General features: G+C 43.7%; 1 protein-coding gene across 7 annotated transcripts in view; it reads left to right on the forward strand.

Moving 5' to 3' along the window:
• The window catches only part of PDE8B (phosphodiesterase 8B), a 328820-nt gene that overhangs the window by 198089 nt on the left and 114203 nt on the right, over positions 1 to 16528 (forward strand). Inside the window, exon 1 of one of the 7 annotated variants that reach the window (XM_043470715.1) lies at positions 13965 to 14054. The exons of the other annotated variants lie outside the window; for them this stretch is intronic. Within the exon in view, the coding sequence (XP_043326650.1) occupies positions 14028 to 14054 (27 nt within the window). The 5' untranslated portion in view covers positions 13965 to 14027. Of the gene's footprint in view, positions 1 to 13964; positions 14055 to 16528 lie in introns of those variants that run through there. 7 annotated transcript variants of the gene reach the window in all.

The following is a 16528-nucleotide window of genomic DNA, read 5'->3' on the forward strand; positions in this document are numbered from 1 at the left end:
TATGTTAGACCTTTCTGATATTGCCCATAGATCCCTAGGTCTCTGTTTATTATTTTCAACTTTTTTCTCTCTTATTCAGATTGGTTAACTTCTGTTGATGTACTTTCATGTTCATGGACTTTCTTCTGAAATCTCTCTTCTGATATTAATCCCATCCAGTGAATATTTCTGCTATTCTATTTTTCAGTTCTAATATTTTCACTTGTTCTTTTTTACCTTTTTTATTTGGGGCTGAGATTTCTTCTCTTTTCATTTGTTATGTGCATATTTTTCTTTACCTCATCAAGTATAGTTAAGTCTTGTCTGATAATTTCAATATCTGGGTTATCTCTGGGTTGCCATTGTTTATATCATGGACATTGAGAATGGTGTGTTGAGGAGACTCTGAATTCTGTTCTAGTCTGGAGAATGTTGATTTTTTGGTTTATTTTTGCAGGCAGTTTAATTTGATTAGACTCAAAGTGTAAACACTTTGTCCTCTAAAGTTTATAGAAGCTCAAATCTCAATTAGGCTTTTTTATCTTTAGCTGGACTCCTTGGAGTTTTCCCTGTTCTTTTGTGGTTCAAGAGTCAGCCAGAGCTTTGGAAAGAGTTTAGAATCCCCCTTTTCTGGTTCCCTCTTGCTGAAATTCTCCTTTCGCTGCCTAGCAACACTCATTGCCTCAAGTTCCATCTCCTGGATCCTTAGACAAGATTGGTGGTCAGTTCTTTGTCAGAGTTTTATCGTCTTGTTATTTCCCTACTAATTTTATTCTGTTGTCATGTATTTTAACACTCTATATTTTTAAATTCAAGAAGACATTGTCATTGTTATCGATACACAAAATTGATTTGGACTTACTCACATATATATCTTTTCTTTATTTTTTCCAATCTGTGAATTTCCATCTGAGATCATTTGTCTTTGAATGACTAAAGGTCTCCTATTAGTATTCCCTCTACTGAAAAATTCTCTCAATTTTTATTTGTCTGAAACATCTATTTTATTATTATTTTTGTAGAATTATAGGTTGTCATGTATTTTATTTCAGCACTTTGAAGATATCATTTCATTGTATTCCACCTCACATTATTTCTGTTGAGAAATTTGCTGTCAGTCTTGACTATTGCTCTGCTAAAGCAATGTGTCTTTTTCCTTGGCTATTTTTAAACATATTCACTTTGTATTTTGCTTTCAACAATTCTTTTATAGTGTGAGTACACGTGATTTTCTTTGTATTTTTTCTTCTTAGGGTTCATAGTGCTTCTTGAATTTGTGATTTGATTTACTTCTTCACTATTGAAAAATTCTCAGCCATTTCCTCTTCAAATATCATTTCTGCTCCATTCTCTTTCCAGCCCTACTGGGATTGAAATTACATATACTTGACACTTTGAAATTACATATACTATGCACATTTTTCCATCCTTTTGTCTCTCTGGACCTTAACATGGATCTTTTCTTGTGACATTTATTTTAGTTCTTTCTCCATTGGACCTCATATTCTTATAAACCCACCCATTTGTGACTATTTTTAATTATTATATTTTTTAGTACATTAATGAAAAATGAAGTTTTCCATTTAATTCTTTTTTTATAGTTTTTAGTTCTTTACCAAAATTTTACATCTTGTCTTTTTATTCTTTGAACATATTAACCATGGTTATCTTAAAGTCTGTGTATGATAACTCCATTATCTGGATTTTTCTATGTGTATACTTAATTATTTTCTCCCTTTAGTCAGTCTTATTTTCATTGTAACCCAGTTATTTTTTATTGTATGTTGGACATTATATTTGAGCAGTTTTAGAAATAAATTGAGACTCTAGATGATGGCATATTCCTTCAGATAGAATATTCTTTTGCTTTTAGTTTGCAGCTGGACAAGGGAGAGATGATAATACTTCATTCAGTGATAGAGATGAGTCAAAGAAAGATTTCATTCCATGTGAAGGCTATTCTGTTTCCAAGTCAATCCTATTTTTGTAGGTTGTAGCGCACTAAAATGTCATAGGTTGCTGCTCAACTGAAAACCTAAGGTGTTTACCAAGATTCTTCCTCCCTAGTGAGCCCCAAGCTTCCAATTTTGTCTTTCCACTTCTGTGAGGTGTATAGAAGCTCTGCTCAGCTTGTCATCTGCTACTTTTGAATTGTCAATGGCCTTGAGAGGATATGGGCACCAAAAGCCACGTTCTTGCTTCTCATCTTTCTTTCTCTCCCATATCTTGACCTGACAACATCTCACTGCCTTGTGATTACACTAATACTTTCTAATGGATGTTTTTAAAAAATATTCTTCCCAAATTTTCTAGTTATTCTTATAAAAGGGTTGATTCAAAAAAAACTGTGGTTCACAGAGGATAAAATAAGTTGCTCAGGGACATACAGGCCCTGAAAGTGAGACTGTCCTTGAAATATTTTTAAATAGGAGACACAAGACTGAAGAAATCTGGGGTTTCAAGCAGCCTACATCTCCAACCATCATCAGTAGGGTATGTGTGTGGATAAGTATTAGAAGCTATGAGTTTACCTCTCATTTTACAAAACTGGTTGCCCAGAATAGTAGTGTGTCTGTCCATGACCACACAACTTGTTAATGGATAGTTGGGACAGAACATAGATCTTTGATCTTCAGTCAGTTTTCTCCTACTGCACCTTGATGTCTTCTACTATTTTTTATTATTCCTCAAGGACCCAGACCTCTGTCTCTGCTTTAGTAAGACATTGTAGTGGTCCAGGAAGATCATTCTAGTTTATGGAAGTTGTCCTTGATTTACCTAACCATATACAAGAGTCTAGAGAAGGAAATGGCAACTCATTCCAGTATTCTTGCCTGGAAAATCCCATAGACGGAGGAGCCTGGTAGGCTGCAGTCCATGGGATTGCCAAAAAGTTGGACATGAGTTAGCAACATACAAGAGTGATCTCTTACCCATTCCTCCTACTCTCCCTCTGCTTTAGTTTCTCACATTGCCACTTTTATCTCATCTTTGACTAACAGGTAAGTCCACACTGAAAGACACATCTTCTAATAGAGTGGCTACAGAGACTGCTTGATTAGTTTGGTCTTCTTTCATGGCTGAATATATTATGTTAGATTCTGACGGAGGCTTTGGAGAATAAGATACAGAGGAAAATGATAAAATGAGGCATTTGAGGAATTTGTAAACTCTTGATTAGCCTCTTTATTTAAAAATAACTCATAATCTCAGAATTTCTAACAAAGACTTTTAACTTTTGTGGTTTAGCTGCCATTCTCTCAAGCACATGGTATATATTTACAGGTCCTTATGTTAAATTATAAGCAGAATTGTGAGGTAGGGAATAGGAGATAAAGTTAACCACAAGTTAATGTATTCCAACATCTTCTCTTTAAAAGGCTTGCAAATGTGGTGTTCTATGCTTCTGTTTTTGACGGGAGAGCATTTTGGTGGTTACCATGAAACAGTGGGGGCAAGGTGGAAGTACCATTAGCCTGGCAACTTAAAGACTTTGATTTTATTCCACTGTGACATCTCATTTGAGTACAACCTTGAATATAACAGTACCCTCTTAGGCCTTACTTGGCGATCTATAAAATGAAAGGGTTAAAGAAGATGACCCCTTGGAAGCATTCCAGTTCCCACATTGTTGGAAATCATCCTTCACCATGAGGTCAATGCCTTGAAGACTTTGTTGTAATAATGAAAATGTAAAGCAGTTCTTGGTTTTCTGTGATACTGGGGGGGGGGGGGGGGGGGGGAGAAAGGTGGTACAGTTACCTGATATAGAAGTTGACATTTGTGTTTTCATGTAAGTATGTCAGATACTTTAGGGGTACATTTTGATGCAAGCTAAAGAAAGAGCTTATGTTATGATGATCCAGCTTATTAAGTTAGATTACAAATGTTTGGCTTCTGGCTTACTGTGGGGATTAGTAAGGATTTTTCCAAAAGAATGAATGAGCGATCAGCATAATAATATGTATCGTTTATCAACTGCCTGATGTGCCAAGCCCTGGAGGTACATCCATGAATAATGCAGAGCCAGCATCTGCCCTCTCCAAGGGGCATGTCTTATTACCCCTTAGTTACACATGGGGAAAAGGAATTCCAGATTTGGTTTTACATTCAAAAACCGAGTCAACATTGGCAGCTTTCGCTCTCCAGCAGCCTGAGTTTTTGTGCCAAGGAGCAGAGTAATCTTCCATTTACCAAGGGCTTTTTCAGCTTTTTAATGATGTATTAAATTAAACACCCACTCACCAAATATCTGTGAGTCTTGGTTGTAGCAGATGGGTTTGGGTGTTGGGTGCTGGATGCATCCTGTTACAACTGATCATTACAGCTGTTTCTCTGGCTGGTTGGATGGAGTTGCCATTTGTCTCCTCGGGTCTTCTTGCCCCAACAGTTTGTGGTGATGGTGACAAAATTATTACATGATAAATACAGGCATACCTCTGAGATACTGTGGATTCCTGTCCAGATCACTACAATAAAGCAAATACCACAATAATGGGAGTCACTCGAATTTGTTTCTTTCCCAGTGCCTATTAAGGTTATGATCACTATAGTCTGTTAAGTGTGCAATAGCATTATGACTTTAAAAACAAAGTACATAACTTATTCAAAAATACCTTATTGCTAAAAAAAAAAAAAGTACTAATCACTATCTGATAATGCATAGGGTTGGCACAAACCTTCAATTTGTCAAAAAAAAAAAAAAAAAGTGAAGCAAATCAGTATCTGAGAAGCACAGTAAAGTGAAGTGCAATAAAATGAGGTATGCCTGTATTGTGGTAGGTATATAAGCAGAAGAAAGGGAACAGCAATTTAAAAAGTCTTAAATACATTCCAAGGTTCTAATCATTTAAGGTATCCACACCTGGGAAGGCGCTAGTGGTAAAGAACCGACCTGCAAATGCAGGAGACATAAGAGACACGGGTTCAATCCCTGGGTTGGGAAGGTCCCTTAGAGGAGGGCACGACCACCTACTCCAGTGTTCTTGCCTGGAGAATCCCCTGGACAGGGGAGCCTGGAGGGCTACAATGCATGTGGTCTCAAGAGATGGACATGACTTAGCAACTAAACCACCACCAGGATATTTATAGTAATTAATATATTGATTGACTTAGAGGAGATGACACTTTTTTTAATAGTGACTTCCCATCCAGGAAGGCATATATCATTCCATTTATTTCAGTCTTCTTTGATGACGCTCAGGTAGTCTGATATGTGAGAGCACAGGTTCTGAAGTCAAGGAGTTCAAGTTCAAATCCAAATTGAGCCGTGTATTAACTTGCATGGTAATGAGCAATTGTTTTTCCCAATGAATGTAATATCTTGGGTGGTCAGCAGTTGTTGAAGAAATGTTTCTTTTGACAGCCAGGGAGAGTTAAACATGAGAGAAGGAGAGAGGGTGAGGCAGTGAGGAGAGAGAGAGAGAACTGCCTTTTCTCAGCATTCCTAGCAAAATCCCATGATAGAACTCTGATTGGACCAGACTCAGTCACTTGACTACCTCTAACCAGTCACCATAGCCATGGAAGTCAAATGCTTAGCCATATTCATATAAATACACATTTTTTTTTTAGAACTACTTAGCTCCCCAAACAGGAGTCAGTGGCCCCTGGAAAGAAAGAAGGAGGGGGTGGAAGTGGGTGTTGGAGAGGCTGTCAAAAGAAACTTTGAAAAGGAATGTTGGACTTGATCAAAATGCCATCTAGGCATCTCTTGAGATGACCATGTATTAATTTTATCTTATTGGTGATGGTGGGTTACATAAGTAGACACCCTAATATTAAGGGGCTTCCCAGGTGACATTAGTGGTAAAGAACCTGCCTGCCAGGGCAGGAGATGTGAGTTCGATCTCTGGGTTGGAAAGATAGATCCCCTGGAGGGGAATGCATGGCAGCCCACTCCAGTATTCTTGCCTAGAGAATCTCATGGACAGAGGAGCCTGGTGGGCTGTAGTCCATAGGATAGCAGCGTCAGACATGACTGAAGCGACTTAGGACAGCACAGTGTTGAGGTAGGAGAACAAAACCTGCCTAGCTATGCCCTGTGGAAGTACCAGAGGTTCTGGGAGAACCGGCTTGTTTTCCTTTTGCTTCTCTTTGTCCGTCTTTGCACTGCTGGGGGCTTCTCTGTCTCTCCTCAGCCCTCTGATACTCTCTGGTCTCCTGCTCTGAGTGGTCACATGGAAGCTCTCCTCTGAGCTTCCTGCTCATGTATACCACCGCCTGACAAGCTGCATGGCCCAGAGACAGCTCCAGCTCTCCACACCCAGCACATGACTCATCAACCCTCAAAGCCTGCTTGGAGTCTTGTGTTCTTGACAGCGCCAGTCAGTCACTCTCACCAAAGTCCTTGAACTTCCTCTCTTGACCCTCCCTTACACACACATGTCTCAGTTGATTTTACAATCTGTCTTAGCCTTACATTCATCCCCTTCTACCCCCCACACTGCCCCTAAGTGAAGGCACCCATCCCTCTTGTCTACACGAGTTCTCAGACTTCAGTGAGCATCACAGTCACCTGGAGAGCCAGTCAGTTCACGCATGCTGGGCCCACCCCCAGAGTTTCTGACTCAGTAGGTCTGGAGTGGCCTGAGGAGGTCCATTTCTAGTAAGTCCAGGTGAGGCTGCCGCTGGTGGTTCAGGACCCACACTTTGAGAACCACAGGGCTGGATCATTGCAGCAGCTGCTTTCCGGTTTCTGGTCTTCTGGTCTTAATGCCCTTACTCTATCCACACTTCAGTCAGAAAAAAACTAATATTAATCGCTCATTCATGTCCACCAGCTCTTTGTGATCCCATGGACTGTAGCCCACCAGGCTTCTCTGTCCATGGAATTCTCCAGGCAAAAGTACTGGAGTGAGTAGCCATTCCCTTCTCCAGGGAATCTTCCCAACCCAGGGATCGAACCTGGGTCTCCTGCATTACAGGCAGATTTGCCACCAGGGAAGCAGCTAAATACTAATCCAACAGTGCTACCCAAAGGGGTAGGACGTCCAAGTTGCTCACCATGGCAAGGCTGTGAGCAGACTCCTTCCTCCCTGGTCAGACTCGCCATCCCCGCCCACAGACCCACACTGCCTGTGGTTGCCCATGGGAAGTCCCTTCTTCACCATTCCTTTTGCTCCTCCATAGGCCTGAAACGCCCCTTCCAAGGTTTTCACCTGTCTCATCCTCACGCCCCCCTTTTTCACTGCGCTCTCCTGCGATTTCCTGGAATTCTGCCTGAATTCCCAGCAGGAGCTTAATGCATCTTGCCTGAGCTCCCATAGCACCCTGCAGGTACCTCTGGCTTATTTCTTATCGCCGTTATTGAATTGTTTGCCAAGTGCTGCGCTCTCGGATGAAGGTACTTCATGCCTTGAGTACCGAGAGGTGAGGGCCCCAGGGCAGAAGGGGCAAGTGGGCAGAGCTTCAGAGCAAGAACAAGAGGCGGGCCTTGGGCTTCCTTTCCTCTGTCGGACTGGAGTGTGTTCTTCAGCCTGGTCTTCAGCCAAGAAAAGAGGAAGATGTGTGGGGATCCAAGACACGTTGTGAGTTTGAACCCCCTTTTTAAAGAAATGTACTTTGAGTAGAAAATGGTCTTTGGAGACTTATTTGTTGCTGTGCTTGAGAGTTTTCTGGTTTCTCCTCCCCCAGAGAACACATTCATTTTCTGCCCATTTCTGACTCTCTGGGTTTCTGGGAGGAGGAGGAAGGTGTTGCCCTGGACTCCCTTCCTCAGCTCAGCCACATGCCCATAAAGAGGCCACTCCCACCCTCGCAGTGTTCCCCTGTCCTCCTCTCTAAATCTTAAAAAGTACTGCTTTTTAAAATGAAGTAAGGTTGTGGGTGTTGTCATCTTGACTTCTGATGGAAGCCAGTGTGGACCCAGAGAGACCTGCCCCTGCCCTCCACGTGTACGTTAGATAAAGGGAGGGGCGAAGGGCTGGGAGTGGAGGCTGGGGGCACCGTCAAGATTTGCTCTGCTGGACTCGGGGCCAACTGTCCATATGCTGAGCTCCTAGAAATGTTGAGTTTCTCATCATACAGTCCTTTACCTAGGATGTGAGCTGTCCATATGATGAATAACTATTTGGAAATCATTGTTTTGCTCACAATGTAAAATCCCTTTCCGAACAAAAGCGGGCATTTTGTGGGTGGCTTCTCATGCGTTTGTTACCTTTAAGTGGGGTTTGTTGAAGTGGGATAAGCTTTTAAATGGGAGTCAGCACTCCCCACGGATTCATCACCCCCAACAACCATGCAGCCCTTGGACTGAGGGTCTGACTGTGACGGTTCATCCAGCATGAGGGGCCCCGACACACCAGAGGCAGGAGAGTGAGCATGATTCGGTTCTGGTGTGGTGCCAGAGGTGGCTGAAAATCCAGTTTTGTTTCCTGGGCCCTGGGGGGCATAGTGTGAGATTCTCCTGGAGCCACGCAGGGAAGCTTCTGGTTCTTTAAGGTGGTTCTAGCTTTTCGGTGATAAAACTGAGGACAGAGGCGGCCTGCATAATCGAAATCCGCAGGATATCTCTGAAACTCATATTTAGCAGATGGTTTATGTTTTCTTGCCCATCAAATCTATTTACCAGAACCGCTGACCACATAGCAGAACTGACTGATTTGAATACCGTCCCTCCCCAGTTTCCCCCACCTTCATTTAATGTTAAGGAGAAGGCATATAGCAGGATGGAAGGGCCTCAGAAAGGCTTAGGTTTTTCCACAGTCCGAGTATTTGCCTTCTGAATAATCAGAGATTGACGTTCTCTGCTCATCCTCTGTTACACAATGTGATTTTAAATGCTTGAAGTCATCTGGCTGTTTCTATTATCAGTAATATCTCTAATAAAAGGAAGGAAGTTGGTTGAGGGATGTCACGTTTTATGGTTGCCTTAAAATTCCTCTGTTCTCGGAGTCAGGCCCTGAATTTGACCTTTGGAATCTGGGAATGGTGTTATGTTGACACACATGCTGGCCTGTGACATTGCAGCTGAATTGCTAGCTTAATAAAAGTCTGGTGCCTTGATTCTTGCACGGCATGTAAGATGCAAAGCCTTTTGATGTAAACATGATATTGAAGTGTAATTAGGATTTTTTTCCCTCTAAAGCCAATTCTCTCTAAGGCTTCATTGTGCTATGCTAGCCACCTTCCTGTCCTCACCATTTCAAGAACTGTATTCTAGACCTTTCTCTACACGCCCCACCCAGCTTTTAACGCATAGTCTGTTTCAAACTGAGTTCTGATGGCTGTAGATGAAATGACTCCGTTGTTTAAATAATTTCTTTGATCTGGTATTTCTGGGGAGTGGAATGGTTTCTCCATCAGACTGTGCTGGCCACATTTTCCATGGGTTGTATCTTATGGCATTTTGGATGCCTTCTGCCTGTATTTTTAAGTTTCTTTGAAGTACCGTTCCAGTGCTAACCAGAGGGTGGTCCTGTCCTTTGTCACTGTTTTCCAGGCACGGTGGGCTATGTCCTCCTCTCTCCCCTTGCCAGGAAGGCTCACTGAGTGTAGTAGCAATTCTTTTTAAGAGGAGCCTTGTCTGGAACAGCGACTGTGGAGAATGGACAGGGCAGGGTTGCGGGTGGGGGAGTCGTAAGACCCAGGGCTGGGGAGCCCATCATTGCGTCTAGATATAAGTGACTATGTAAATAAGACCATAACCTTCCTTCCACAAAAGGCGGGTATGGGCTTTAACCTCAAATCCAGCCCTCAGGTGAGTTGAGTAACCTGTCTGGAGCTCGCATTTCTTTAGCTTTAAGGAAATGAGATTGCTGTGCCTGTTACGTGGGATCATGTACATCGGAAGAGGGCCCTCAATTCCCTCTTGTCTTACTGGGGCACAGAGCAGTTATTTACCTTGAGCAAGGTCCCCCAAGTTCCAGACCCATTTCCTAGGATTGCATTTTACCAAGTTTCAGGAAAACTCTATCCATATTCTGAGGAATTTTAAATACAGCATCTTATTTTCCCAAATAAAGACTTTACTAGGAGGAAAAAGTATATGTGTTCTTATTTGCATAGTGACTACTTGCTCAACTAACCCCAAAACAGGCTTTTCCCATAAAATTAAATGTATTTTAAATTTATTTTTTGGTATTTAAGATATTAACAAACCAGAAAGTATAATTCAGTAAACACCTATGTACTCAGTATTCATTGCTTAAAAAAAAAAATCAGTGATGAATAATACTTGAAGTCCCTGAATATACCCCTTCTTCACTAGCAGGGCCACTTTTCAACTCGGAATTTAGAACCATTTCTTTGTCCTGTTATACTCTTAAGCTTATACTCAGTATTGTTTTAAATATTTTAAAACCTTAAGCAGGATTCTATGGTCTGTATTCTTCTACGACATTTTTTTACTTGATATTTGTGAGATTCCTTCATTTTGAATGGGTAGCTTTAGTTGTTTCATTTTCACTGTCATATAATTTCCATTGTATGGATATTTCTCAACAGAAGATTTTTGGTGATGGATGTTAATGAATGTGGATTAGACCGTTTCCAAATTTTAGTTCTAAATCTGCTCCGAAATGTTCTTACAAGTGTCCCTCATCGAGCCTAGAGATTCATTCATGTAGTAGGTGGGTGATAGGTCACATGTTAGCTTCCCCTTTACTGGAAATCTCCAGAATGTTTTTCGGAGTGGCTGAACCGTTCTACTCTCCCACCAACAATGTGTGAGCTCCTGTGGGTCTCCTTGCCCATGCTTGACAGTGTTTGACTTCTTAATTCTGCTGTTCTGTTGATCAGAAAAACAGCTGGTTGTGACATGGTTATCTCATTGTAATTTGAAATTTTTGTTTTCCTGATTACTAAATGTTGAGCATCTCTTCATACTTGTATTTCCTGTTTTGTGCCTTTCCTTTTCAAATCCTTTGCCCAACTTTCTTTCTGTTTGTGTTTTTAAGGATTTTGTTATGTTCTGGTTACTAATACTTGTTGGTTTCCTATATTGTAGATGTCATGTCTCAGGCTAGCACCTATCTTTTTTTCTGTTTTATTAAAGTGTTTTTTGCTCTTACTTTTGGTGAATAGGAGGTTTAAATTTTAAAGCCAGATGGATCTTTTCTTTTATGGCTGTATATTTTGATAGTAGACATTTATATGTCTGTATTTTTGTGATAAAACCTTATACTGCCAAATTGATATTCTAAACAGCAGAGCATAAAATACAAAGTTGGTAGATCTGTCACCAACTGTATCTCATGACTATGAGTAATCTTCCATATATATAATGTGTGTGTGTGTAACAAAAAAAGACTATGAAATTTTTTTATTTTGATTCTAATTTAGGAATACTGTTGGTGTTTAGTCACTAAGTCGTGTCCGACCGTTTGCAGCCCTGTGGACTGTAGCCCATCAGGCTCCTCTGTGCGTGGGATTTCCCAGGCAAGAATACTGGAGTGGGTTGCCATTTCCTTCTCCAGGGGATCTTCCTGACCCAGGGATTGAACCCACATCTGCTGCTTGACAGGTGGATTCTTTACCACTGAGCCACCAGGGAAGTCCAGGGATGCTATTAAGGTGGCAGAATCATCAAATGTGAAGGACTGTGCCTTCCTCTGGCCCAAGTGGTCATTTTGTACTTTTGGAGTGGGTTATCTGGAAAAAACCCTGTGGGTATCTGGGTTCAAGCATGATGGCTGAGTCCAGGTAGACTTTGGTGCCTTCTGCCAGGTAAGTACTCCATTGATATCTGTTGCATACATGAATATTCAAGAGCATCTGAAATTAACAACAGACGTGTCTGGAAGAATAGACTAGTGGTTCTCAACTCTGGTTGTTGTTGAGATTAAAAATGCTAATGCACGGGCCCCGGCCTTAGAGATGCTAAATCTCTTGGTTTGAAGTAGGAGCCAGGCACTAATATATTTTAAAAGTTCTTCAGATATTTCTAATAGGAAGTCCAGGTTGAGAACTTCAGGTCTGAGAACTGGAGGCAGAAAGGGCAGGGGAGGACTGAGACCCCCTACTGGGCTCAGAAAGGTCCACAAGGCAGTGGAACATGGCTAGAATCAAACACAGTGAAGGCTGGAGGTTGGTGTGAGGTCAGGCTCATCATCGGGGCCTGTGGCTGAAAAGAGACAGGAGGAGGAAAGAAGCATTCTGGATGTGTGGAGGACAGTGGGCCAGGGAAGGGAGGTAAGACGAGCCAGGGGTTCCCAGTCTGGGGCAGGGCTGGAGCTTGTGGGCCCTGCAGTGTTGGGGCCTTTCTGACCAGAAGCCAGAGGGCAGGTCTCGGTTCATTTTAAAGGCATGGGTCAAATACAACCTTTGGCTTCCCATAGGTCAGAGGAGTCGAGAAACACGTTTGGCCTGGGAATGGAGTGAAGACAGGGGTTCCCTTTCGGTTCAGTTCAGTCACTCAGTTGTGTCTGACTCTTTGCAACCCCATGGATATGTGCCTCCCTGTCCATCACCAACTCCCAGAATTTACTCAAACTCTTATCCTTTGAGTTGGTGATGCCATCCAACCATCTCATCCTCTGTTGTCCCCTTCACCTCCTGCCTTCAATCTTTCCCAGCATCAGGGTCTTTTCAGAGGAGTCAGTTCTTCACATCAAGTGGCCAAAGTATTGGAGTTTCAGCTTCAGCATCAGTCCTTCCAATGAATATTCAGAGCTGATTTCCTTTAGGATGAACCGATCGCATCTCCTTGCAGTCCAAGGAACTCTCAAGGGTCTTCTCCAACACCACAGTTCAAAAGCATCAATTCTTCAGTGCTCAGCTTTCTTTATAGTCCAACTCTCACATCCATTCATGACTACTCTAAAAACCATAGCTTTGACTAGATGGACCTTTGTTGGCAAAGTAATGTCTCTGCTTTTTAATATGCTGTCTAGGTTGGTCATAACTTTTCTTCCAAGAAGTAAGTGTCTTTTAATTTCATGGCTGCAGTCACCATCTGCAGTGATTTTGGAGCCCAAAAAATAAATAAAAGGGACCCCTTTAGAGATGTAAATACTATTTTAAAATTAGAGCCAACTGGGCAGCAGGCAGAATTGATTAAGGGCATTGAAAAATAAAAATGATCTTTATGATGAAGTCCCCTTTTTGTGAAATGAATTTGGTTTGGCCCTGAGCTGTGTGTGTGTATACACCTGTGCATGAACACTCAGTCCTGCAGGTGGCGGGGAGGACGGGATCCCCAGGGAGTTGTTGAAGTGGGGGAGGATTCAGGCTCTGAGCTTGTTTTGGAAGACACACGCTACGGGAAGATCCGTACCCGCCCCAGACAGACACGCAGCACTCCGCTTTTGCTTCTTCATCCCAGTGGCAGCCCTGTTAGCAGCAGCACAGACTCCTAGGGTGTGAGCAGGGAATCATCAGGTGCTGGATCCATCTGCAGAACTGGAACAGAGTCCAGAAACCCATCAGAGAAATACGGGGAGTGCAGTCAGAGAACTGAGGCTTTACAATTTGGAGCACGATCAAAGAGCAGCACCCTGGGAGTCAGGAAAAATGAAGTCTCAGTCCTGACTCTGTTATTTCAAATCTACGTGGTCTTAGGCAGTTTAGTTCAGTTCCACTTATTTATTGAGCACCAGCCTTGACTGAGCACTTTCTAGATGCTGGGGACAAAACTGTGGGAAAAAAACAATGTCTGTGTCCCTCAAGACACTCACAACCTTTCCCAGGAGAAAGATATTTAAACGGGTAGTAAGGTTAGTGCGCTGAAGCATGGGAGGAGCTGAGCAGAGAGTGTTGAGTCCTGTGAGCGTGCAGCTGGGCCTCGACGGCCTCCGGGGAGTGGGGGGCACGTGAGCGGCCCCTGAGCAGACATCAGCCGAGCAGATGTGGGAAGAAGGCCTTTCCAGGTCAACCACTTGGCCTGAACTCTCTCCTCCTTCTTGTTGGAGAAGAGCTCTAAAACCAGAATCCAAGTTCTTTAATACAATTCCTGAAGCTACCAAGACCTGTGGATGCCCGCGGCAGAGAGCGTGCTGTGGTGACGGGACCAGGCACGTGAACCGCCTTGATTTCTTCCCAGACTCAGTCTCTCGTCTGTTTGCCCTGCACCAGCTGGTTTTCTTCTTGGGATTTCCCTCTCCTTTGAAATGAATCCAAGCCATGTGGGGACTGGGGTAATTATTTTTTTCTTAATCATTGTGGTGTATTTTCCCCACTTGTTTTCACTACTCATAGCAGTGTTTTTGTTTTGTGTTTGCTAAATCTCTGTTCTTGACTATCCAGAAAGTGGGAAAACCAAACTTTTCTTTTTTCCTCCCAGTTCATAAATCTGATCCTGGTAATTCTCCACTGAAAAACCTGCCGTATGGTTGGTGCCTACAGAATCAAAAAGGAATTGCTTTCCAAAATCCTCTTAAGCAGCTGACCCCAACATAGTCTTCCCTTTCATGCTCTGTAATCCAGTTTCTCTAGACCCCCACAAGCATCTTTGCATTCTTGCTTCTGTGCCTTTGCTTTTCGTTGTTCCCCATGTCTGGAATTTCCTCTCTCAACCCTGGTCTCTCCTCCTTCCCATCCATGACCCACTTGTTTCCATGAAGCCTTCTTCGATCTTTGTTGTCGTTCAGTCACTCAGTCGTGTCCTACTCTCTGCGACCCCATGGACTGCAGCACGCCAGGCCTCCCTGTCCATCACCAACTTCTGGAACTTGCTCAAACTCATCTCCATCAAGTCAGTGATACCGTTCAACCATCTCATCCTCTGTCATTCCCCTCTCCTGCCCTCAATCTTTCCCAGCATCAGGGTCTTTGGTCTCCCCACCTGCAAAGTCAGAAAGATGATCTCGTTTCTGTCAACCTCAAAGCCTTAGGCGAAATGTCTACCCATCAGAATTCTGTATCTCACTGAACTTTCCAGCAAAAGCCAATGATAGAAATATGCACATCAGCCAGTTCTGAAAGAGTGTCCCTCTCATAGACCCTCTCGGAATGAAAAGGTGTACTCCCAGTTGCATGTTCAGGGACCTAGGTTACTGGCTTGATTTCAGCCAAGGTGAAAGTATTTACACCATGGAATCAGCAAATGCTACAAAATAGGACTTTTCTTTTTTCCTGAAGAGCCAACTCATCTGAGTGTGAACTGGTGACCCTGCTCCGTGTGTAGGTGACTGTGCACACACATGTGTGCACACGAGTATTTGACACTGTTAATACTGGACCATTAGGAGGGCACGTTGGCCGGCAGTGCTTCCTCGTGTGGCTGAGGGGAGAGCTTGTGGTCAAGGTGGCTAGGAAGTGTGTCTCTCCCCTCCTCCTCCTCATCCTCTCCAGAGCTGGAATTGTAATACCCATGAGCCCACCTCCTTCTTGCTTCTGTGTCCTTGGCAAATGTGGTGACTTCCTGGAATCAGAGCTAATACACTAATTGAGGATCTGTGTATCTGCAGTCACTCACAGTTCTATCTCCAAAGTAGAGAATCTTGGCTCAGCTACACAGACGTCAGTAAATGCTCTCCTGTTTCTGTTCATAATCTGTTCTCTTGGCAATGGGTGAGATGCAGGCAGTAAGACTCCCAGGGCCAAAGGAGAGCTCTGCAGACTGCCAGTGCCTCTGCCCAGACCCGCTGCTGCTCAGGCCTCGGCCCAGCGCTCAGAGCCTGGAAGGAGAGGGTCTGGTTCGGTGGGGATAGCTGCCTCTCTTGGGTGTAGCAGCCAGGGTCTGACGACTGTGAGCACAGACCAAGAAGGCAAGCCGAGAGGCAAGACGGAAGTGTGGGTTAGATCCAGAGGAGCTGAGAAGCGAAGGCCCGCGGGCTGGTGGCGAGGGCGACCTGTGTTCCCAGGGAGGGCACAGGGACGTGGGGCTGGGTGGAGATGGGAGAGAGAGGCCTTGGAGGGGGCTCTGCAATGCTGCCAGGCCTCTGCCAGGCTCGGCCTCAGGTGCCAGCCTCCGGCTGACCTGGGTCAAGTAGAAGTTACCATGCTGGATGCAGGCAGGGAACTCTTGTGGCTCCGGAGAAAGCTGGAGGGCCTTTCCTATCTGACAGCAGGAAAAAGATCTTCTAGGTTGAGGGTTGCTCCTGAATCTCCGAGCCGTCGTTCAGCGGCCACGGCCTGCCTCCTGCCAAGGTCACTCACATGAAAGGGCTCGGCTCAGGGCTGGGAGCCACGGGGCTCCAATAGTCATTACATGCATTCTTGGCAGAATTGAAGATGGCCCATTTAATGATTTCATGCACATCTTGGTTCCTTCAAAGTATGTAGGTGTGTGTCCGTTTAGGGGGCAGTCTCTGCTCTTCCCTCAATCCCTTAGCCTTCCAATGTGAGTCACTTTTTACTTTATTCCTTTTAAACTCTTGTTGATTTCTCATTTTATCTATCTTCCGTCCCTGGGCGTCCCTCTTCAGGGCCAGTTTTGCTGGAGCAACCACAGGAGGCCTTGTTGGTCGGGGGTGGGCGGGTAGGGATGGGGGCTCCTGTGTGTGGTAGAAGCAGTCTACCCAGCTGACATCACAGAGAGTGCAGAGATAGCTCAGGTTATCAATCAGATCTATCTCTCTGTACCAAGTTGGTTTCACTTCTTAATCATTAACTTTTAGTAGGATTCTGGCAGTTGCACTATTTTTGAAGAGTCATGTCTGTTTCAGAC

This window comes from Cervus canadensis, chromosome 6, assembly GCF_019320065.1.
Source record: "Cervus canadensis isolate Bull #8, Minnesota chromosome 6, ASM1932006v1, whole genome shotgun sequence".
NCBI lineage: Eukaryota > Metazoa > Chordata > Mammalia > Artiodactyla > Cervidae > Cervus > Cervus canadensis.